The 25284-nt window shown below is 44.7% G+C and overlaps 1 protein-coding gene and 1 long non-coding RNA gene across 2 annotated transcripts; both read left to right on the forward strand.

Moving 5' to 3' along the window:
• The first annotated feature begins 2679 nt into the window (after positions 1-2679).
• Positions 2680-10767, forward strand: LOC114429385 (ral GTPase-activating protein subunit beta-like). The gene is made up of 4 exons (XM_028398261.1): positions 2680-2823; positions 7644-7801; positions 8060-8208; positions 8640-10767. The coding sequence occupies exons 1-4, from the start codon at positions 2680-2682 to the stop codon at positions 8831-8833; spliced, it is 645 nt and encodes a 214-aa protein (XP_028254062.1). The 3' UTR covers positions 8834-10767.
• Positions 10768-14283: 3516 nt separating this feature from the next.
• Positions 14284-14846, forward strand: LOC114429386 (uncharacterized). The gene is made up of 3 exons (XR_003669686.1): positions 14284-14522; positions 14604-14708; positions 14778-14846. It is a non-coding gene; the product is annotated as an uncharacterized LOC114429386 (long non-coding RNA).
• The last annotated feature ends 10438 nt before the right edge of the window (positions 14847-25284 follow it).

Genomic DNA, 25284 nt, shown 5'->3' on the forward strand with positions numbered 1-25284 from the left:
CCTGAGGAGCCTGCTGCTAAACGACCAAAGTTGGACCTGCCCCAGGACTCCATGCCCTCCACTTCAGGTGCCAGCTCCACTGCACCAAGGATGATGGAGGAAGTCTACAGACACTCCGCACCCTCCACTTCAGGCGCCAGCTCCTCCTCAAACCGGAGACCCGCTCCGTCAGCTTCAGGCCTGGGGCGTGGCCCGTTTGCTCCTAGATGGTCTGACGACAGCGACTCCGACTGAGGAGATCTGCTGTGGTCTGGAGTTAAGGTAAGTGAAGGTAGAGGTAAGTCCATAGTGTAGAATTATCACTGTTAATTTGGCTGTGTAAAGATAAGTGACAATAACAAAATGTTCATCAGACTCAGTGTGTCTTCTAGTCTCTCCCCTCTCTCTCTCTCTCTCTCTCTCTCTCTCTCTCTCTCTCTTCTCTAACAGGTGGATTTTTAGCAGCTGAAAAGATTCAGGATTTCCTTGATAACAGAAGACCAGCTGGAGAGGGGGCCCTGTGTGTCAGTGGGCTCTGTAAGTAGTCCCCTCAGTAGGACCAGTGCAGAACTGCTGAAGCTAACAGCTCTGACTTTATGCTGATGATGTTTCTTACAGCATCAAAGCAGTCCAGTGAGAGGAGTGAGAATACGCCTCCATCCCGTCCTCTCACACACAAGACAGAGACACCAGCGGTCCATGAGGCCACGTGAGGTGGGTTTCATACTCTCACATTTGTACTTCATATAACTGCTCAAACTAAATCACTGCATTTGTGTGCAGCTTCATGGACAGATGCTGTCCAGACGGTCCAGACTCCTCCAGAGGGACTCTTGAAGAAGATGGAGCAGCAGAAGATGTGGAACCAGGAGGACGTCTGGACAGCATCAGACCTTCTGCTGGCACGGTGGTGCAGTGGTTAGCACTCGCCTCTCAGAAGGGTCAGTAACAGCAGCTGGCCTCTCTCTGTGTGGAGTTCACATGCTCTCCATGTGCCAGGTGGGTTTTCCTCCGGGTTCTCCGGTTTTCTCCCACAGTCCCAAACACAAGCATGTTAGGTTGATCGGCAAAGAATCTGATTTTGTCAAGTGAATCTGAGTAAATAAACATTTAAATGCTATTCAATCTGTCATCATTTATAGTTATTACTGGTTAAGTTTGGTTCATCATATTACACATGATCAATTTAATTCATGTGATGATCCCTTGGAAGAGAGATTCGTCCATTTTGAAGTTTTTATTGTGGCACATTAACATGAATTGTATTGGCTTCAACCGGATCTAGTGTATTAATAACAAAGAGTTATGAGTATTGAACACTTATAATAAGTTAATTTTTGCAAAACATGTATTAAATGACATAAATACAGACAAGGTTATCAGGTTATTCTGTAAATTCAAAAAAACCCGGACTGCTCTTTAATAAAAGCTTAAAGACACTCAGAGGGTTTTTAGTGTTTTTCAGTGTATCGTACTTTTCAAATGTTGTTGTTGTTATGATAAATACCATGAATCTCAATCCAAGGAGCTGTGAGCCACCCAAGATATGACAAATACACTCGTTAGCACTTTAGCTCCATGCTGGTTCTCCTCCAGGGAGAACGTGTGAATAACTTGTGTGAATAACCTGTAGCCTCCAAAGACAGCACCACAATCAGTGGCCTCTACTTTACCCACTTTCAAATTATAAACAATGACATCACTGTCATTGTAATTTCATACATTACCATCACTGTAGTTTATAGTTTGTCAGCCTTCCCTCCTGGAAAACTGCATCTCTGGCTGTAGTTCTGAGGATTTTCTGGACTAATTCAAAGGATTTTAGCTGCTCATTAGTTTATAGTAACCTTTGTTTTACTATATACAGAAGTTACAAGTTACCCATGCTGTGTGATGAACTTGGTTTACAGTGTGGATGCATGCCCATGCAGTGATTTCCTATAGTATATATACCATATCAGTAGTGGTTTTTATTAACCATGTTATTTATATATAAAGGTTTTTGTTGTTGAGGGTTAAATTCCCAGCAGGTCTTATAGTTCCTAACTCTATTCATTGTCTGAATTTCAAGTCCTCCATGTCCAAATGCTGGAAAGCAGCAGAAGACAAAAAAGTCACCAACAGAATTATATCAGACAGAGGAGATGCCGCCTGTGCTCATTCTGTAAACTTCAAGTGTATTCTAGTTGAGGGCCAGCAGAGGGCGCTTTGCACTTAAATTTAGTAGTAAGCAGAACATGAGGGACTTTTAGGTGACAGGTAGGAGCATGCATGGGACTAACGATATAAGCACTCGGCTTTGTTTCTCTTCTTTCATATAGTTAGAGATTATTTAATAGGCTAATATATTTATATACATACGTAGTTTACGTTAAATAGGCAATAAATACAAATTTGTGTGTGTGTGTGTGTGTCCCCTCCTCTCTCTCTCTCTCTCTCTCTCTGGTGCTGCGGACACACACACACACGGAGTCAGACTCCCTCGCTTGTAGTTCGGGACTTTTTGTCGCTGAACTTTACTCTCAGTGCGTCGCTCATCACTCGGTGAGGAAACCCGCCGCTCCACCATGGACTGAAGCAGCAAAACAACAACAAAACAGCAAAAGTGTGGATACGACGAAGACGAAGAAGAAGAAGAAGAAGAAGAAGAAGAAGCGCATTTTGTGCAGAGAGACGTTTCTGTGGGGTTGAGTTTCCATCATGGAAGAGGACGAAGGGCATCTGGAGAACGGGATCCACGCCACTAAAGACTCGGACCGACAGCAGCGGCTCCGGCTCTGCGTTTTAAACGAAATACTCAACACGGAGAGGGATTATGTTCGGACTCTGCTCTTCCTTCAGTCGGTAAGTAGAGAAGATTGAAGCAAGGCGTCTGGACTTGTAGAGTTTTCTAGAAGACGTTTCGCTGCTCATCCAAGCAGCTTCATCAGTTCTAACTGTTTGGTGGCTAACGACTATGAAACTGCCGGAGGGGGACTGGTTGACAGCCCTTTGTTCTTACTGTGAGTATGTGCAAACTTCCTGGGAATGGATGGAATCACTGCATTGTATGTGGTAGAATGATGATGTCTGAGGCCACCACCTCTGTTAAGGGAAGGTTTTTCCAGCTTAACATAGATGGCTTCCTTAACTCCTCTTTCATACCACCTTTCCTCCCTGTCTAAAATGTGAACGTTGTTGTCCTCAAAGGAGTGTCCTTTGTCTTTGAGGTGGAGGTGAACAGCTGAGTCTTGTCCTGAGGAGGTGGCTCTCCTGTGCTGAGCCATTCTTCTGTGGAGTGGTTGTTTAGTTTCTCCAATGTACAGATCAGAGCATTCCTCACTGCACTGGACTGCATATATCACATTGCTGTGTTTCTCCCTGGGAATCTTATCCTTCGGGTGAACCAGTCTCTGTCTCAGTGTTGTCATCGGTTTGAAATGGACCGGGATGTCATGGTTGTTGAAGATCCTGCGGAGTTTCTCTGATACTCCTGACACATATGGAATGGAGATGTTCTTTCTCCGCCTGGTGTTGTCCTTCTTCTTGTTGTTGGGGGGTCTTGTTTTTGTGGCTTTGATGAGTGCCCACTTCGGGTAGCCACATGTTTGCAGGGCCTTCCTGATGTGGTGTTGCTCCTTCTTCTTCCCCTCTGAGCTGGTGGGTACAGTTTGTGCTCTGTGCTGCAGGGTCCTGATGACTCCCAGTTTGTGTTCCAGTGGGTGGTGTGAATCAAACAATAGGTACTGGTCCGTGTGTGTGGGTTTCCTGTACACTTCCACATTGAGGCTCCTGTCCTCCTCAATATGTACTGTGCAGTCCAAGAAGGCCAGATTGTTGTCCTTGGTGTCCTCGCGAGTGAACTTGATGTTATTATCCACTGCGTTGATGTGTTCTGTGAACCGTTCCACTTCGTTAGTCTTGATTTTGACCCAGGTGTCATCCCAGGAAGTTTACACATACTCACAGTAAGAACAAAGGGCTGTCAAGTCCACCTCAAACCCCAGTATATACCAGCAGTACAGCGGCAGCCGGTGACCACCAAAACTGTACGGAGGTGGACACCGGAAGCCCTGGAGACCCTGCAGGGATGTTTTGAGGTGACTGACTGGGATGTGTTCTGTGACACTCACGGTGAGGATGTAGACACACTCACAGACTGTATCACAGAATATGTTAATTTTTGCACAGATTCTCTAATCCCCACCAGGTCAATACGCTGCTTTCCAAACAGAGGGGAGATGAGGAGGGCCCAGGCAGAGGTGAAGGAGAAGATTGGAGAGGGCAAGGAGAGCTACAGGAGGAAGCTGGAGAGCCAACTTGCCCGGAACAACTTGAGGGAGGTATGGAGTGGCATGCGAACCATCACCGGCCACAATAGGATCTCCGACCAGCTGATGGATGGAGATCTGCAGGAGGCCAACCAGCTGAACCTGTTTTTCAACAGGTTTGATAGTCCACTCCCTGACCACCCTCCCCCTCCCCCTCCCTGTGATGCACCATTAACACCTGTCAATAACAACAATGTACCTCCTCCTCCTCCCTCTCCCCCTAACCATACTAACCAGTTTCACCTTCCCATCAATAACATCACCCTGCCCCCCTTACCCCACCTTCCATTAACAACCCCCCACCCTCCCCCATCAGATCTCTCTCTCTGCTCTTCTGTGTCCACAGTTACCATCACCACAGAGGATGTGAGGAGGGAGTTCAGTCGACTACGACCGGGAAAAGCTGCAGGACCGGACGGACTCAGCCCCAGAGTACTCAGGGACTGCGCCACACAGCTGTGTGGGGTCTTCCAGCACATCTTCTCCCTGAGTCTGAGCCTGATGACTGTCCCTGCCCTGTGGAAGACAACATGCCTTGTTCCTGTGCCCAAGACCAAACATCCAAGCACACACAGCGACTACAGACCAGTTGCTCTGACTTCACATGTGATGAAGTCTCTGGAGAGGCTGGTCCTGAAACACCTGCGTGCTGTTGTGGAACCATCGCTGGACCCCCTGCAGTTTGCTTACCAGCCCCGTATTGGAGTGGAGGACGCCATCATCTACCTGCTGCACAGAGCACACACCTACTTGGAGGAGGCAGGTAACACTGTTAGAATCATGTTCTTTGATTTTTCCAGTGCGTTTAACACCGTGCAGCCTGCCCTTTTGAATAGGAAGCTCCTGGACATGCAGGTAGAGACCCCACTGGTCACCTGGATCACTAACTATCTTACAGGTCGACCACAATTTGTGAGGCTGAGGAACACCGTCTCGGACACGATAGTGAGCAGCACGGGGGCACCCCAGGGCACGGTACTGTCTCCATTCCTGTTCACACTCTATACATCGGACTTCAGACACTGCTCACAGTCCTGCCACCTGCAGAAGTTCTCGGATGACTCTGCCATTGTGGGCTGTACCAGCAGAGGTCGGGAGGCGGAGTATATGAGTGTGGTGGACAGCTTTGTGGAGTGGTGCGGACAGAACCACCTGCAGCTGAATGTCACAAAGACAAGAGAGCTGGTGGTGGACTTCAGGAAGCACCAGACACTCCCTAACCCGGTCAGCATCAAGGGTACCAACGTGGACATTGTGGACAGCTACAAATACCTGGGTGTCCACATTGACCACAAACTGGACTGGTCCACAAACGCAGAGGCAATATACAGGAAGGGACAGAGTCGCCTGTATCTACTGAGGAGACTCAGGTCCTTTAACGTCTGCCAGACCATGCTGCAGATGTTTTACCACTCGGTGGTCTCCAGCGTCATCTTCTACGCTGTAGTGTGCTGGGGCAGCAGGATGAAGGCGGCCGACACCAACAGACTCAACAAGCTCATTAGGAAGGCTGGCTCGGTGCTGGGAGTGGAGCTGGAGTCTGTGGTGGAGGTGACAGAGAGGAGGATACTGAGGAAACTCCTCAGTATTCGTAACAACACGTCTCACCCCCTGCACGACACACTGCTGTCCTACAGGAGCACATTCAGCGGTAGACTGAGACTACCGAGGAGCAGCACAGAACGCCACAGGAGGTCCTTCCTGCCAGTGGCCATCAGACTGTATAACTCCTCCCCTTTCTGTAGGGAGAAGCGCTAGATAATCATGTCAGGCATCACTGTCATTCCTATATTATGTTTACTTAGCACCTTACATCTCCATATTGTATCCATGTATCATATATTGTGCTCATACCGCGTACTGTACTCTTTTTGGATTATAGTGACACTTATACTCTGTACTTAACTGCATTTAATGTAACTTAATACCTCTGGCACAAGAATTTCCTTCGGGATTAATAAAGTTATCTTATCAACCAGTCCCCCTCCGGCAGTTTCATAGTCGTTAGCCAGTCGTTAGACACACCTGGCCCAGTCAGCCAGAACATCACAGGTAAGTATGGAAACATTTAGTGCTATTGTTTGTAAGTTTTTTTTAAAGTTTTACCCAGACCCACCCACATAGGTCTGTAACCACATATAAACCATGTTTCCCCACCAAACAGTTAGAACTGATGAAGCTGCTTGGATGAGCAGCGAAACGTCTTCTAGAAAACTCTACAAGTCCAGACGCCTTGCTTCAATCTTCTCTACGTATGATGACCTGGATGACTGAGAATCTTCATCAACATCTTCAGTCGGTAAGTTTGACATCACGCTCCTCATGCTCGCTCTCGCCAAACTCCACTCGTAAATCTTGAGATTCGAGGCTCCCTTCTGTGTTTTAACCTGTGATCACTTCGCTCAGTGACTCGGCAGCTGAGCTAGCAACACACATTAAACGTCATGTGAAGATTTGCTGAAGGTTTGTACTGATGGGCGCTTGTTGGTTTGCATGTGTGGCTGATTTGTCAATGAAAATATTCGCGCATGTGGTTTTTCACATGAAGGCTTGGGGGCATTCACACCTCTTCATTGTGTGTTAAAGCTCAGCTCTGTTCACGCTGCCTTTGCAGACTAATAGGTATTCATGAGCCACCACGCCTCCCCCCTTCTTTTAACCTTCTCCCAGAGAGAGATAAGAAACCATTTCACCTTCCTACATGTAACCTACTGTGCACCATCAGCTGCCTGATGAATACACGTCTGGGTGATTTTACACGCTGCCTGTTAGACACAGTGCAGAGCCCACCTGCAGGAAACCGATCACTTCCTCTGGTAGTTTTTTTGTCCTCCTCTCCTCCCTGCTTTTCCATCTGTGGTGAACTTCCAGGTGGCTCTATTTAATGTGGCATTATAAAGACTTTCACTATTTTGATTTACTCACTACACAGAAAGGTTAAAGGTCAGGGTCAGATACAAAACTATACTATACAAGACCTATTTCACAGTCATCCTTACATATGTGCACATACGGTGCTGTGCAAAACAAGCCTGCAGCTATCCTCTACAGTGTGAAGTTAAATGGATGTTCAAAGAGAAAAGAAACATCAGCCTCCATCACCACTGCCAATCTTTAGTGAACCCCCCCCCCCCCAACCCATCCCTTCCCTCAGCTGGAGCCAAGGCTTTGTCACCATGCAGCTCACTGTGGTGTTGATAAGGGAAGTCTGGCTGTGTGAGCTTAGAACATATGGTTTCAGTAAAGATATGGATTGAAGAAGGGAGGGAGGGGAGTAGGCCCACACTGTGAGGAAGCTGAAGCAGCCAGAAGTGGCATTTATTCATAATCACCGTATTGTTTTTTTTTTCTTAGCCGTTCCTTTTCAGGTATGTAGTGCCTCAGTTTCCCAGAATACTGACGCCCATGAACGTCATTGATTTTGTGTGTTTAGAGAACTTCCCATTGTCTGATCTGTTGGCGGAAACCAGCACTGGCCTGGAAGCTAGCACAAGCAACAGCACCTCCTGCAGGTATTTACAAGTTTACACTGTGCTGCCAGTATGAAGGAACGTGTAGTTCACGAAGCGTGTGCTGATGCACAGTGCACCAGATGCAATGGGCAGAAAAAAGGAACCGTGGCTGAGCTTTGACAAATGATACCGTGCTTTAAAGGAAGAGGCTACATAGAAAAAGGATTTAGACACCATTTTATGGTTGAGCTTTGTTGCTGACATGTATTCTCTGTTGCACCATATTATCCCCTGCCTTTCCCCCTCTTCCTGATGCAGGTCGGGGTTACTAGAAAAGGACGTTCCCCTGATCTTCATCCACCCTCTGAAGACAGGACTGTTCAGAATCCGCCTGCATGGAGCCGTTGGCAAATTCGGCATGGTTATTCCCCTGGTGGACGGCATGGTGGTCAGCCGCAGAGCTCTAGGTAAAAGCTTACATTGCTCCTTCTGACTTGCCCCTTCTTTCCTACAACACCTCTTTTGTTGCCCTTTATAGAAAGCACAGTCTTTACACAGTGCAGGAGGTAGTCTCTTCACTTATAATGTACACACATTAATAGATTATGGCTGGTGAAACTGTACAGGAAGTAGTAGCATGAGTGTTCTTGCAGCTGAGCTTGCATCACTCCTGCAGGATACAGTGTACCATCACTAAAGGCTCTATATGCGAGCAGGTTCTGCCAAGACAGTGTGAAGAAAGTCTTGGTTTGTCTATCAAAGTACATCATGCAAGACAATGTTCCTGCTCAAATTGCAGTTTGTCTCATGTCACACATGTCAAAAGATTTTGATCAGTCAGTCTCGTTATTGCATTTTTATGCTGTTGCATTAACGTTGTGTGTGCGTCCTCCTCCAGGGTTCCTCGTGCGTCAAACGGTCATCAACGTGTGCCGGAGGAAACGCCTGGAAAGTGACTTGTACAACCCGCCTCATGTGAGGCGGAAGCAGAAAATAACAGAGATCGTCCAGCGATACCGCAACAAGCAGCTGGAGCCTGAGTTTTACACTTCGCTCTTCCACGAGGTGGGGGAGGGAAAGCCCCACCTCTAACCCCCCCCCTCCCCTCCCCAGTCTTGTCCTAACACTGGCTCACTACAACAACACACACACACTCGTATCTAAAACTCACACACATTTACAACTGCACGCACACACACACACACACACACACACACACACAGAATCTTTATATTTATACTGTACTATTTTGTTATTTATATAAATACATATATCAACACTGTTTGCCTTTGACTCTGAGATCAAAGTGTCAAAAAACATGCCAAGGTGGGAAAAAAACTACATTTCTGTGTTGCTGCCGCTCACTGAAGATCTGAACGGCTGAAGTTCAGCAGTGACCGTCGCTCCTCGTTTAGGCTCATGCTTCGTGGCAAAAGAGTTTCTGCTTGTCTTTAACTGCAATACAATAGTTACACTGTTGGCCTTTCTGAACCTGTAAAAAAAGTTTGTCCTTTACATCTTGTTCTATGAATGAATTTCCTGAGGTTTGGTAATACAGAGTTGTGTCCAAAATCAGATCTGCATACCCGTTTTTGTTTCAGTCAAACAAATGCATGGTTGGATTTTTGCCAAGGAGATAAAACATACAAGCATCATAAAAATGCTTTTTAAGACAGGTGGCTTCAAGAAAACGCATTTATTCTAATTCTACAACAAACACATTCAGACGCCTGCTATAGTCTTCCTTGTGTGAACACAGGTTTGGCAGAAGCTGACTGAACACACACATTGTTAATAGTTTTTTTTAGTTATAGGACTCCTGTATTGTTTGAAAGCACTTTGTGCCAGGTCATCCCGTTATACAGCAGCCACTGCACTGAGTGTGTGTACATGGGCACATGTTTGCTTGTTTAACCAGTCGGTATTACACTTCAGCAGTCAGAACAACTGAAGCAATCTGAAGCGAACACAGTTTAGTTTTCAAACACTGTGTGAACTTACTGAGAGATCAGAGTCACTGTAAAAGCTGCATTTAAGACCTTCTTTTTACAGACTCCTCAGATCTCAAACATTTTCATGACTCATCTTTTTTTGTGCTGTTGATGTCGGCCGTCACCTTAGTTTACTAATGGTAAGTGCAGAAACTCTTTGCACTTGGATCACATTTTAAAAGAAGTTTGAAGCCTCTGCCAGTACCAAACAGATCCATTACACAGTTTTACTATTTGCTCCTCCACACAAAATCTATATGATGATCAAAGGCCAAAAAATACTCCATGTAGCTAAGAGCATGAGGCAATTTTTATTTTGGCTCGTCAAAGCTGTAATGTTTAAACCCAGGGAGAGAATATTTACCCTTCACTTATATTCAGTTTGGATTTTTTCATGTCTTTCTAATCAGTTAGTTTCACCGTTGTTTACTGTCACTGTACTTTGGTTTGGATGGAAGCCCTCTCACTGTCTGCCTGTAACAATGTGAATCTATTTATCACAGAGATGGAACAGGGCGAGCACCTCTTTGTTATATCAGAATCTGAGTCTTAATGCACTGAGCACATTTTATGTTGATTTCTATTCTCTTTGGTTACCTTACATGTCTTTTTGTACCTTTGTCCATTTTGGAAGAAACACCCTGCTGAAGGAAGACTTTTATCTTGTGAATGAAGAAGAGGCGTTGTGGAGTTTTTAACCTGTCATGTCTAATTGTGACTCACTTTTTATGACAGTGCTGTATGCACATGCCTTCTTTGGAAGGAAAGTACATAAAACATGCTTCAAAGAAACTGCATACAATCAGCTACACATTGTATCCTGTTACTCCTCTGATGTTTGAGCATATTTAAGGATTTTCCATGTACAGAAGCAGAAGATGATGTGTAAATATAGGACAGTGTACGCCATTTACCAGCTATCTGTTGCATTCCTCGTTGGCTGAAAAGTTATGTGTGTATGCAACTATGTGTGGGAGGAAGGCAGTGGGTATTGAATGTAACATGCATCAATTAAAACTATTATTGACATTTTAATTCCTGCTATTCGTACCATTTGTCTTCATTTTTCCTTCTGATTATTTAACCTTTTGTGTGATTAACATTTCAGCAAGTCAGGGCACCATTTGGGGCCCCGTGTCAGTCAAGGACCTCCGATGACTGACTTTAAACTCCAGCAGTGGTAATGTACAAAGTGTGTTCATGTTGAAGTTATATTATAGTTATATAGTTATTATATTATTTTGAAAATATTTCAAAGATTATTTTTAGTTTCAAAATATTTATTGTTGGTGTCAGACATGATGAACAGTGTTTGGAGCGGCCCCCAGCAGGCTCTAGAATCACCCCAGGTTACAAGACTATGATCATTGTCCTTCCTCATATGAAGCAGTTATTTGCCATCACTTCCTCCCCTTCTTGCCATGGGTGAGTCCTTTTAGTTCACAGACAGTGTTTCACTGCATTATGACTACTTTTTACTGGTGATGACTTGATGATCACATGGATGAATTCTTAGTAAAAATCAATAACACAGTCAGAGGGCTTTGACTGACTTTGTCGGCATTTTGTCTTGTGTTTGGACAAAGCAGAAACCACTTGTCCATCTGTTGGAGAAAACTGGCACAACTATTATGTCATCTTAATTATGAATACTGCTAATGCATTGAGGTTATTATTAAAATGAGTAAACTTTAATTTTATATATTCACCACCTTGCAGTCCAATAATTTATATCATCCATTAATTTTATGTATCAAAAGGCATCAAATTCAACTTCAGTCTTAATTAAATTAATGTTCTAATAAAAATGATGCATAATAATTAAACAGGGCCATTTGGTTGCATTAGGAATACAAGTACTCAGTATGGCTGTGTAAAGGACTGTTTGACTGTGACTGAAGATCATTTTCTATTTTTATGACATTTAGATTTCAAGACATACACACACCATATTTAATAAAATATAAAAATATGATCTAGGCTACTTAATGTAGTTTTAAAACAAAACAAGTTTTGAATTCCAAAGATGCAAATGAGTGGGTGTCATGGTAACCGGACAGAGGCTATATAAGGCTGCTGACCCTCCACACGCCGCTTTTTGCACCTGACCTCTGACACGAGCAGATCAAGGCAAAAAACTTGTGGAAGCTAAAACCTGAGCTGACAGCTGATCATCGGAGGATCATCGACAGAGCATCGGACAGCGACTTCTGGACCAACTACAGACAGTGTTAACTAAGCCTTGTTTGGCTGATAACACCTGGAGGATTTCTCTTCAGCGGGTGAACTTCTTCCTGAAGCTCCCGCCGCGAGCTGCCGGCTGAGATGGAGCAGCGGAGGGCTGGTAGGACTGAAATATTTTCTTCTTTTTTCATGACAAAATCAGTGATTTAGCCTCATAAACACATTTAAAAGTATCCTAGCATGAAAGACTTGTGTGACTTTGCTAGTTTATGGGCGCACAGTTCACCCTCTGGGACCCAGTTTGTTGGTAAAAAGTCAAAAATCAACTTTCACTCGACGCACTCTTCGTGAAAACTGCTTGTTTGTTGGATAAAAGTCATCAGATTTCTCAGGGAAGCTGTGAAGCGCTATTAAGAGTGTTTAGCTCAGTTAGCTCCGATATGTTGACGCTGTCATGCTAACAGTGAAGCTACAGCTAACATTATGCTGCTGTAACATCACGTGTTTCTGTGTGAAACAGTGTTTGTTAAATGCATTATAATCATTAGTTTTTGCAATATAGTGTGATCAGGCAGGAAATGTGTGCAGATCAAAGCCAGGCTGTAGTGTAGCATGTCCTGCTGTGTTTGAGTAGATGTTTATTTTTGAAAAATGGACCATTAATAGTGTGAGTGTTACTTTGAACATGCAGTGATATGTATAAAAGGACCTCAAGCATTTATCATGATGCCACAAACGACTCAACTACATAATAAATGTTTGTGTATCATCATGATCTGTCAGTGTAACACAAACAGCCAATAACCAATAGCTAATCAATAACCAGTGATCCAGTGGTGTTAGCTGTGTTTCCTGTCAGATTACCTAATTTCTCTATGGTGATTAATACAATAATTCTTAATCTTAATCTTATAGTCATTCTCATGTCGTCATCTCAACACTAGCAGAACTCTCTCACTTTGACTCTTTGTTTGAACCTTTTTCATGTTTTTCTCCTCAGAGGACGACGACCTTGTCATCGAGCGTCCCCCAGAAGACCTTCCTGAGGACTTCCTGCTTCCTGAGGGCAACGATGACGACCGTGTCCCATACGAGGATGAGGGGGAGCCTCTCCGCTTGGGGAACTTCGTCTTCTGGTGGGATGATGCAGACTTTACTCAACTCCTTGGTTACATGGAGTGTGGTGAGGAGGAGGAGGTCGACATGGTGAACTGGGACAAGGAGAATTCTGGCTATGGTAGCATGATTGGGGACTCTGAACTCTCAGAGGACAAGGATGATGGGGACCCGTCCGGCTTGCAGAAATTCTTGGTGGCCTGGTGGAAGGATGCAGACTTTCCTCCACTCTTTGGTGACATTGAGTTTGGTAAGGAGGAGGAGGAGGAGGAGGAGGAGGGGGAGGAGGAGGAGGAGGAGGTCGACGTGGAGGACTGGGACAGTGAGGATTCTGGCTATAGTAGCATGACCGATGACTCTGAACTCTCAGAGGACGAGGATGATGGGGACCCGTCCGGCTTGCAGAAATTCTTGGTGGCCTGGTGGAAGGATGCAGACTTTCCTCCACTCTTTGGTGACATTGAGTTTGGTAAGGAGGAGGAGGAGGAGGAGGAGGAGGAGGAGGGGGAGGAGGAGGAGGAGGAGGTCGACGTGGAGGACTGGGACAGTGAGGATTCTGGCTATAGTAGCATGACCGATGACTCTGAACTCTCAGAGGACGAGGATGATGGGGACCCGTCCGGCTTGCAGGAATTCTTGGTGGCCAGGTGGGAGGATGCAGACTTTCCTCCACTCTTTGGTGACACTGAGTTTGGTAAGGAGGAGGAGGAGGAGGAGGAGGAGGACGACGTGGAGGACTGGGACAGTGAGGATTCTGGCTATATTAGCATGACCGATGACTCTGAACTCTCAGAGGACGAGGATGATGGGGATGACATGCAACCTCTGTCTCCCTTCCAGCAGGTCCTCTTGGAGGACCTGTCTGAGTCTGGGAGACGTGAGATTGCCGATGATGTCTCCATCATTTCGGTCTCTGGTGTTCATGAGGTCGCTGCTGGCGCTCCTCTGGTCCGCTTTGACTTTGGAAGCTTTGGAAGCGTCTCCCCTGAGGAGCCTGCTGCTAAACGTCCAAAGTTGGACCTGCCCCAGGACTCCATGCCCTCCACTTCAGGTGCCAGCTCCACTGCACCAAGGATGATGGAGGAAGTCTACAGACACTCCGCACCCTCCACTTCAGGCGCCAGCTCCTCCTCAAACCGGAGACCCGCTCCGTCAGCTTCAGGCCTGGGGCGTGGCCCGTTTGCTCCTAGATGGTCTGACGACAGCGACTCCGACTGAGGAGATCTGCTGTGGTCTGGAGTTAAGGTAAGTGAAGGTAGAGGTAAGTCCATAGTGTAGAATTATCACTGTTAATTTGGCTGTGTAAAGATAAGTGACAATAACAAAATGTTCATCAGACTCAGTGTGTCTTCTAGTCTCTCCCCTGTCTCTCTCTCTCTCTCTCTCTCTCTCTTCTCTAACAGGTGGATTTTTAGCAGCTGAAAAGATTCAGGATTTCCTTGATAACAGAAGACCAGCTGGAGAGGGGGCCCTGTGTGTCAGTGGGCTCTGTAAGTAGTCCCCTCAGTAGGACCAGTGCAGAACTGCTGAAGCTAACAGCTCTGACTTTATGCTGATGATGTTTCTTACAGCATCAAAGCAGTCCAGTGAGAGGAGTGAGAATACGCCTCCATCCCGTCCTCTCACACACACACACAACAAGACAGAGACACCAGCGGTCCATGAGGCCACGTGAGGTGGGTTTCATACTCTCACATTTGTACTTCATATAACTGCTCAAACTAAATCACTGCATTTGTGTGCAGCTTCATGGACAGATGCTGTCCAGACGGTCCAGACTCCTCCAGAGGGACTCTTGAAGAAGATGGAGCAGCAGAAGATGTGGAACCAGGAGGACGTCTGGACAGCATCAGACCTTCTGCTGGCGCGGTGGTGCAGTGGTTAGCACTCGCCTCTCAGAAGGGTCAGTAACAGCAGCTGGCCTCTCTCTGTGTGGAGTTCACATGCTCTCCACGTGCCAGGTGGGTTTTCCTCCGGGTTCTCCGGTTTTCTCCCACAGTCCCAAACACAAGCATGTTAGGTTGATCGGCAAAGAATCTGATTTTGTCAAGTGAATCTGAGTAAATAAACATTTAAATGCTATTCAATCTGTCATCATTTATAGTTATTACTGGTTAAGTTTGGTTCATCATATTACACATGATCAATTTAATTCATGTGATGATCCCTTGGAAGAGAGATTCGTCCATTTTGAAGTTTTTATTGTGGCACATTAACATGAATTGTATTGGCTTCAACCGGATCTAGTGTATTAATAACAGAGAGTTATGAGTATTGAACACTTATAATAAGTTAATTTTTGCAAAACATGTATTAAATGACATAAATACAGACAAGGTTATCAGGTTATTCTGTAAATTCAAAAAAACCCGGACTGCTCTTTAATAAAAGCTTAAAGACACTCAGAGGGTTTTTAGTGTTTTTCAGTGTATCGTACTTTTCAAATGTTGTTGTTGTTGTTGTTATGATAAATACCATGAATCTCAATCCAAGGAGCTGTGAGCCACCCAAGATATGACAAATACACTCGTTAGCACTTTAGCTCCATGCTGGTTCTCCTCCAGGAAGAACGTGTGAATAACTTGTGTGAATAACCTGTAGCCTCCAAAGACAGCACCACAATCAGTGGCCTCTACTTTACCCACTTTCAAATTATAAACAATGACATCACTGTCATTGTAATTTCATACATTACCATCACTGTAGTTTATAGTTTGTCAGCCTTCCCTCCTGGAAAACTGCATCTCTGGCTGTAGTTCTGAGGATTTTCTGGACTAATTCAAAGGATTTTAGCTGCTCATTAGTTTATAGTAACCTTTGTTTTACTATATACAGAAGTTACAAGTTACCCATGCTGTGTGATGAACTTGGTTTACAGTGTGGATGCATGCCCATGCAGTGATTTCCTATAGTATATATACCATATCAGTAGTGGTTTTTATTAACCATGTTATTTATATATAAAGGTTTTTGTTGTTTAGGGTTAAATTCCCAGCAGGTCTTATAGTTCCTAACTCTATTCATTGTCTGAATTTCAAGTCCTCCATGTCCAAATGCTGGAAAGCAGCAGAAGACAAAAAAAGTCACCAACAGAATTATATCAGACAGAGGAGATGCCGCCTGTGCTCATTCTGTAAACTTCAAGTGTATTCTAGTTGAGGGCCAGCAGAGGGCGCTTTGCACTTAAATTTAGTAGTAAGCAGAACATGAGGGACTTTTAGGTGACAGGTAGGAGCATGCATGGGACTAACGATATAAGCACTCGGCTTTGTTTCTCTTCTTTCATATAGTTAGAGATTATTTAATAGGCTAATATATTTATATACATACGTAGTTTACGTTAAATAGGCAATAAATACAAATGTGTGTGTGTGTGTGTGTGTCTCCTCTCTCTCTCTCTCTCTCTCTCTCTCTCTCTCTCTCTCTCTCTCTCTCTCTCTCTCTCTCTGACTAGCAGCAGGACTGGTTCCCCCTTAAGTTGACTGCTCAAGGTTTCTTCCTCTTAAAGGGAGTTTTTCCTTGCCACAGTGCTCTTAGGGGGGTTCCTGTGAAGCGCTTTGAGACAATGTCTGATTGTAATATGCGCTATATAAATAAAACTGAAATTGAAATTGGATGAATTGCAGAGATCTACAGCTAAGGTGGGGGAATCTGTCCATGGGACAACTATCAGTCATGCACTGCACAAATCTGGACTTAATTGAAGAGTGGCATTAAGAAAGCCATTGTTAAAGAAAACCACAAGAAGTCCTGTTTGCAGTTTGCCAGAAGCCATGTGAGTGACCTAGCAATCATGTGGAAGAAGGCACTCTGGTCAGATGAGACCAAAATTGAACTTTTTGGCCTAAATGCAAAACGCTATATGTGGCGGAAACCTAACACTGCACATCACTCTGAACACACCATACCCACTGTCAAACATGGTGGTGGCAGCATCGTGCTCTGGGGCTGCTTCTCTTCAGCAGGGACAGGGAAGCAGGTCAGAGTTGATGGGAAGATGGATGGAGCCAAATACAGGGCAATCTTGGAGGAAAACCTGTTGGAGTCTGCAAAACACTTGATACTGGGGCGGAGATTCACCTTCCAACAGGACAACAACCCTAAACATAAACCCAAAGCTACAGTGGAATGGTTTAAAATGAAACATATTAATGTGTTAGAATGACCCAGTCAAAGTCCAGACCTAAATACAATCGAGAATCTGTGGCAAGATCTGAAAACTGAGACATACCCCAAAAGACTTGCAGCTATAATTGCAGCAAAAGGGGGTTCCACAACGTATTGCCTCAGGGGGGCTGAATACTTTTGCATAATGTGAGAAAATGTGGAAAAGTTCAAGGGGTATGAATACTTTTGCAAGCCACTGTAAGTAAATCCAGGCTCAGAAATCACTAATTTAAGAGTCAATGTGCCTGTTGAAGGTGTAATTTAAAAGCTTTAGTTAGAGTCTAGGTTAGATGTCAGCTGATGGAGGTGCAATCACTGTTAGTGAGTAAATATGTGATCAAATTGTTGAGTAAATATTTATGACATTGCTGCATGAAATGCCTCGAATGTTCCTTACCTTGTGGATGAAAAGTGATAACTGTATCATTTTTCTGTAGCAAAAAGAAAAACAAAAGTTTATCAATGACCAATAGAAAACAGTAATATCTATATTTTAATAAATAAAATTTGAAACCTGTATTAGTCCCACAATGGGGAAATTGCTTAAGGCAGCCCAGCAAAGAGTGCCATACACCAGTGAGTACACTGGAGGCTATGCAGGTAAAGTGTCTTGCCCAAGTATAGCAGGGTTGTCCAGTAACCTTCCGGTTACAATTAATAATTAATAATGTAATATTGTAAATAATGTATAGTCGTTGTATGGCTCCTTAATGCCATCCAGCCAGGCCTGACAGTACTTAAGAGTTTTATTATAGTTCAGCATGTTTCATAGAGAGAAAAAAACTGACACGTGTCATTAAATCACAACCATGCGGTTCCATGTGTCCATATGTAAAACAGACAGCACATTCACTCAGTATGAGACTTAAAAAGAGAAAGATGATAACAAACATTAATGACATTCTCTCTCAGTGAGGTGTGATTCTTTGTTCTGTAGCTCTCTGTTCAACAAAAACGAAACACACGAGTCACGACACGCACATGTCGGGTGCTCATTCATAGCTGACCGGGCTACTTCCGACACAGCCCAAACGTCGGTTCCGAGTCTCCGACAGCTACATAAAGCTTTATTTAAAACACAAAGTGATAAAATAATGATTGGGGGGGAAAATACTAACTGTCGAGCGCTTGTTTTCACAAATATTGTTTCATTGACAACACTGAGCTCTGTATATTTCCCATCACTAGTCTGACTCAGCGCTATTAGCATTGTTAGATGCAGCCCAATAGCAAAACTAGCTAGCTTACCTGTAATACACCTGAGAGTCTTGCTATTGATTGTTCAGTTGTCTTCTAGGCACGTAGTTAATTCAGACAGTGTACAGATAAAGTCGTTCACTGTTTTGGGTAATTACATTTAAAACAACAGTCCGCCAAATTAGCGTTTTTCTTTTTTGGGGGTATGTTTATGAAACACAACCTACCAGGAAATAAAGCCACTCCTTCAATTGTTAGCATTGTAGCAAACAAGCTAACGTGCGCAGTCACTACTAGGAGTAAGTAACTCCTCCCGTGAAGTAAATTAAATACTTCTGTGTCCAGTAGTAGTAACGTTACATATATTTCCTGATAAGGTGACACACTTTAACTGTTGTTCAGCAACCTTCCAACACTTTCCCTTTACTTTGTTTCACCGCACGCAGCTAACCGCGAGCTAAGCCCGGAGAGCAGTTTAGCTAGCTGAAGTAGAAACAGCGTTTGATAAAAGTTATACAACAAAATCACATACCTCCGGATAGCTGTGGTCTTTAGCTGTGGTCTTCGTATATACTGTTCATATTAGTGTGCGGAAGTGCAGCGCAGCAGCAATCCAACAACAACGTTTGAAGGGGCGGGAGGAGAGATTCTTCTTCTTCTCCTCTGCTGGCTTCCGGTGAGGAGAGGTGGGTGATGGCGCCCTCTACAGATACACAATGCTGTTTTTAATTTGATTTATTCAATACATTAGATGCAGACTGTTAGATATTTGTTTACAGAATCTGAGAACACCCGTGATGTTTTATTTTACTTTGCATCAGTTTCACATGTAATACTACAAATAAATGAAATGTCAAAACAGTTTGTTTTCTTTTAGAATAGAATAGAATAGAATATACTTTATTAATCCCTTTGGGAAGGTCCCTCGGGGAAATTTGGGTACAAGCAGCACTACAACACCAACAGTCAGAGCAAGAGTTAAATAGAATAAGATAAAATAGAATAAAATAGAATATAGTGCAGTAAAAAATAAAGGATAAGAGGAATTATTTACAAACATTGCACACCAGCATAGATTGTCATGTGATATAGTGCAGTAATGTAAAGCAATTGTGTACAAAAAATTTGCACAGCAGCATAAATGGTAATGTAGTATAGTGCAGTAAATGTAAACAAACATTGCACATGTTGTGACCTAATCTGGTCACCAGACTAGACTCCGTCCCCGAAGCACAGAACATTGAATGAAAACCAGTACTGATCAGTTTCAGTTTCGCCTTTATAAAGGGAGAATGCACAGCTCAATACAGACCCCTCGATCTGCTCCTGCAGCTGACCATTTGCATTCTGTCGGTCCCATGCATTAGGCTCGTTTTATTAATCTTACAACAAGGTGTGGTTACATTTACATAGAAAGGCATAAAAGGTAATGTTTTTCAGTGAAACATGCATATTCAATAATCACAAGGTGGAAGGCGTATACGAAACTAAAAGACATTGAAGTTCTCCCACTCACATCTCAGATGTGAGGGTGTGTGTGTATTCTCACAGATCCTCCTGTTACGGCCTTGAGTATATCTTGTCTCTTTGGTTACATCTCTGGGTCAACTAGGGGTTTGCAGTTCGAATATCTAAACACATCATTAAACATCAGAATGCTTTATGACCTCAGCCAGAGGTCTGGATCTATGCACAACCATACACTTTTGCCATATATGCAGACAGACATATATTTTGACCAGGTTTGACCATATATTTCCACAATTCCCCCTTTTGGACTCTACTAAGAGTCCAACACAAAATAAGCAAAAAGAAACAACAAACGGTCACATCAGCAAATAGAAAACACTGTGTATAATCAAACAAAACTATGGGTAAAAGTGACATCTATATGTAACAACACTGTGAGTAAAGTCCAAACACTCGGTGTGTGCGTATGTGTGTCAAAACCATAAAAGAAGGTGCAAAAAAGAAAACTCTGTGAAGAATGTAGTGTATTAAAAAACATATCATCTGAGTACATAAAACGAAACGTGATGGCAAAGTTTAAATCCCTGCATTGAAAATCAGATCGTCCTCCAAGTCCTCTGCCAACAATGGGATAATATAAGAATAATATAAGTAACAAGTAGAACAGTATAAAGATTAATATAAAAATGAATATGTAGTATTACACCTCTGTCCAGGGAACTCGCAGTGTAACCAATAGATCAAAAAAAATTATGAACAACCCTAATATAGTTATCCTAACAAGAAAACAAATACATGTTATACATCATAGTATGTGGGGGTATTTAATCGGTCAGTCTTTCACCGTTCCCGCCCCCAGATACTCCTAACAGCTCAAATATAATGAAAATTATCCTACAGTAAGAATGTTCAAAAATGTGTCATTCAGCCGTCCACGAGTGGGTCTCGATCCGTCTGCCTCGTCCATCCAGCCCCCGTCAGGTCCTCTGGTCCTCTCGTCCTCAGGATGTGTCTTCTTTCTTCGGATCCCTGGGGTTAGACTACCCGGGATCCTTGATCTCTGTCAGGGGATTATTCTGCCCCTTTTGTGACAGGATCTGTGTCTGAATCAGCCGATTCAGACTTCTGTGCCCTCAGATCAGTTTGGACGTCCTGTAGAGAGCGTTGAGGCTCCTCTGCGCCTGCGCACTGGCTCCAGTGATACCAGGTGTCCCCCTTTCCTCTCAGCCGAACCGCGTGAGAGGTGCGTTCCGTCACTTGGTAGGGACCGGTCCACCTTGGTTCCGACCACTTCCGTTTGATGACCCTCAGAAGCACCCAGTCAGCCTCAGGCGGAGCCCCGCTGGCAGCTGCTGGATGTCGGTCCTGTACCTGCTTGGAAAAGTTGGTCACCAAACCCTGCAGTTCGTGGAAATAAGCTTTAGAAGTTAACATCTGATCATCATGTTGCATCAAAGGAAGTTTAGAATGTGGTCCTGGAAAAGCTCTTCCTGTCTGCAATTCATGTGGTGTCAGTCCTGTAGAGTGATTTACTGAACTTCTGATAGACATTAGGGCTAAAGGTAATGCATCCAGCCAATTCATGCTTGTCTGCGCACAGATTTTGGCCAATTTTTGTTTGATAGATTGATTCATTCTCTCAACTTTGCCTTGAGACTGTGGGTGGTAAACTGTACCAAAAGCATGTTTAAGTCCCAGCATTGCCTCCACCTGCTGGAGGTCTTTATTTTTGAAGTGTGTGCCATTGTCAGATCTGATCTTCTCAGGGAAACCATGTCTGGGAATGTAGGTGTTAATCAGGAACTTAATGACTGTTTTACTGTCCTCTCTTTTTGCAGGACAGGCTTCTGGCCATCCTGAGTATGCATCAACACACATCAAAATGTATCTGTATCCTCTCACAGAGTCAACCATGTCAGTGTAGTCAATGATTATTTCTCTACCTGTCTTGGTCTCTAGAGGATATTTTCCAATTTCTGGTTTGATAGTCGGTCTGGGGTTGTATTTACAACATTGGTCACATGTTCTGATCAAATACTGAGCCATGTCTTTCATGTAGGGGTGCCACCAGTGCTCAAGATTTTTCATCATCTGTGCCACTCCCACATGGCCTACCCCATGCGCTTCCTCCATGGCAGTCTGTCTCAGTCCAGGTGGCAGTATGGGGCGTCCGTCAGGCCCTCTCCATACTCCTCCTGTGTCAGTCGCCCCTCTAGCTTTCCACAGTGTTTTTTCCTGTGGAGAGGCTTTGTTTTGCAATTCCATCAAATCAGTCCAATCAACAGGGGGAGGCAAGTCTGTCTCTGAACACATAAAAATCATTCGCTCAACATAGCCTGCCGCCTGTTTTGCTGCCTGATCTGCTGCATTGTTTCCTCTTGTGACCCTGTCAGTTCCTGCTCCATGACCTTTGCACTTAATCACAGCCACTTTGCTAGGCAACAACAGAGCTTCAGCAAGCTCTCTCATTTCAGCCCCATGCCGTATAGGTTTGTTAGTTGCAGTGAGAAAGCCTGCTCTCAGCCATTGCCCTAATTCCACATGCACTGCTCCTGCCGCATATGCTGAGTCAGTAAAAACATTGATGTCCTGTCCTCGACCTATCTTTAGTGCCTCAATCACTGCCCTCACCTCGGCTCTCTGCGCTGACTGCTGTCCCTCTAATCTTTCTGCTTTCAGTGTTCTCATTTCTTCCCCTGTGTCTTCAACAACTGCGTATGCTGCTCTGAGTCCTTCTGTGTCATGTCTAAAACAGCACCCATCTGTGAACAGATTTCTGGCCTCTGTTAGTGGTGTGGCCTGTAAATCCATTCTGACTTTTTCTTCTCTGGTTACCCTCTCTGTGCATGTGTGTGGCTCTCCAGCTCCTATCTGCTCTGCCATGTTTATACCATCATGTGTGAAGGTGATGTTTGGTGCTTCTAAAATCTTGCTCAACCTCCTCTGTCTCAATGAGGTGAGTGTGAATGTCTCTGAGTTCACGTATGCCACTACACTATGTGTTGTCAGTACATACAGCTGGTGTCCCATGACCATGTGTGCGGTTTTTTGAATTAGCTTAGCTATTCCTGCTGCGTGTTGTGTGCACTGAGGGTGTCTTTTCTCCATGTTGTCCAGGGGGACACTGATGTACATCAGTATTAGTCTTTCTCCCCCTTTTCTCTGGAACAGGATGCCATTGATGCAGGCATCCGTTCCAGAGACATCCAAATAGAAAGGTAAAGTGTAGTCAGGTGAGGCTAGTTCTGCTGCAGTGGCCAAAGATTGTTTAAGAGCAATGAATGCTTGTTCCGCGGCCTGCGTCCAATTTAGGCGAGCTGACACATTACGCATGCCATGTTCTTTGACAAGGTCTCTGAGAGGTTGTGTGAGGCCAGTGTAGTTAGCAACAAAATTTCTACTGTAACCAGTCAGACCGAGAAATGAGAGCATGTCCTTCACTTTATCAGGACGCGGATGATGCAAAATGGTAGATTTGTGCGAAGGCGATATGCTGACCCCCTTTCGTGAAACAATGCGTCCTAAGAAAGCAACTTGTTTCCTGACTAATTGGAGTTTAGATTTGCTGACCTTAAAACCAGCTGTGGCCAGATGTTGCAAAACAGCCTGCGTGGCATCCAGGCAGATTGCTGCCGTTGGAGCTGCGATAAGAAGGTCATCAACGTACTGAATGAGTGTAGTGTTTTCTGGGAGGGTGCAGTGACTGAGTATCTGTTTCAAAACCTGATTAAAAATACCGGGGGAGAGCGCAAAACCTTGAGGTAGCCTGGTGTAGCGATACTGTGTTCCCTGATATGTGAATGAGAAAATGTCTCTGCATTCAGGTGCCAGAGGGAGACAAAAGAAAGCATTAGCTAAATCTATGCAGGTGAACCAGCTCTGTGAAGGATCCAGTTGGGCCAATGCCACGTATGGATTCGGAACTGGTACCGTGGGGGTTGACAGTACAGCGTTAATGTCCCTCAGATCATGTGCCATGCGATATTTACCTGTCCCTTTCTTTTCTACAGGTAGGATGGGAGTATTCCAGTCTGAGTGAGAGAGTTCCAGCACGCCATTTTCAAAGAGTCCATGAATAGTATCTGCAATGCCAGCTCCGGCTGCTGGCTTGTGTGGATACTGTGGTATCCACAAAGGGCCTGGTGTGTTAATCTGAAACGTCACAGGTTCACAGTCCACCAGACCCACGTCAGTGGGGCCGTCTGCCCATAAATGTGGTGGCAAGCTGTCAATCACAGCCTGTGCCAGAGGATGATCAGTTTTCTCTCTACCATGATGTCTAGCAAGCAGTTCATGTGCCAGAGTGACAGTGTTCATAGTTGAAACAGTTATTTTGTATGCTTTAGCAGATGGAGAATACATGATTTGAGGTAAAGGTGTGGGTTGCCAGTCTGATTGCCCCATGGCACGTTTAACCATGCCACCTAGTTCTTTGGCCTGGTGGTTCGGATGTACAGCTAATGAGACGTGGGGATGCCCTTCGTCACTCATCATGTACCAAGACATTTGTTCTGGAGTGAGGTCCACACCGGCTGCCACGCCCTCAGGTGCCACAAAAATGTCTCGGACTGTAATAGACCAGTCCTGTCCCTCTAGGGAGTGCGCAAACTTCTCATGGTACCAATCAGTTTGCTGCCTGTCATAAAATAGAGTCACATGAGGGGGGTCAGGGGGAGAAACATATGGTTCGACCTGCGCTATCCAGGGCTTCCACCGCAGGTAGGCAGAAAGGATTCCTGGGTTCTGGGGAGTTTCAGGATGTAACATGCCCCAGTAGATGTCAGCACATGGGTCAGTCACAGGTCTCATCAGATATTGTCCGCCTGTGTCTGCAACATTACAGTGGAACATGGTGCCGTCCGGCAGTGTCATTGTCAGCCCGTCTGGGCCGCACAAAATAGATGCTCCAAACTTAATCAGCAAGTCTCTCCCCAGTATATTCAGAGGCAGAAGAGGTGAGTGTACAAAACAGTGTGAAACAGTCTGATGTCCCAACTGAGCAGTCATGGGAGTGGTTATAGGCAGAGTCTGTTTATCCCCAGAGAAGCCATCACAGTGATAGAGTTGTTGGACAATTCCATAGAAGATGATTGAAACAGTGTAGAACAGGTGGCGCCAGTATCCACCAGAAAAGGCAGTGTCTCATCCTCTACTTGCATAGATAACATCGGGTCTGCCGTGCCGATGTAATCTGAGCTGCTCTGTGGGGTGTGTCATTGTTGTGAGAAGTCACAATCCCACTGTTCCCAGCCGGAAACAGGAAACTGTCCAGTGAATGGAGGTCCTGGGGGGCGGGAGGAAGCCCTCCGTGGACCAGACGCTGCACGTCCTCGGGCATACTGTCCCTGTCTGTGTGGACAGTCCTTGGCCCAGTGTCCCAACTCCTCACAGTAATAGCAGCGGTCACGACTTGGGTCC

Source organism: Parambassis ranga, unplaced genomic scaffold, assembly GCF_900634625.1.
Source record: "Parambassis ranga unplaced genomic scaffold, fParRan2.1 scaffold_126_arrow_ctg1, whole genome shotgun sequence".
Classification (NCBI taxonomy): domain Eukaryota; kingdom Metazoa; phylum Chordata; class Actinopteri; family Ambassidae; genus Parambassis; species Parambassis ranga.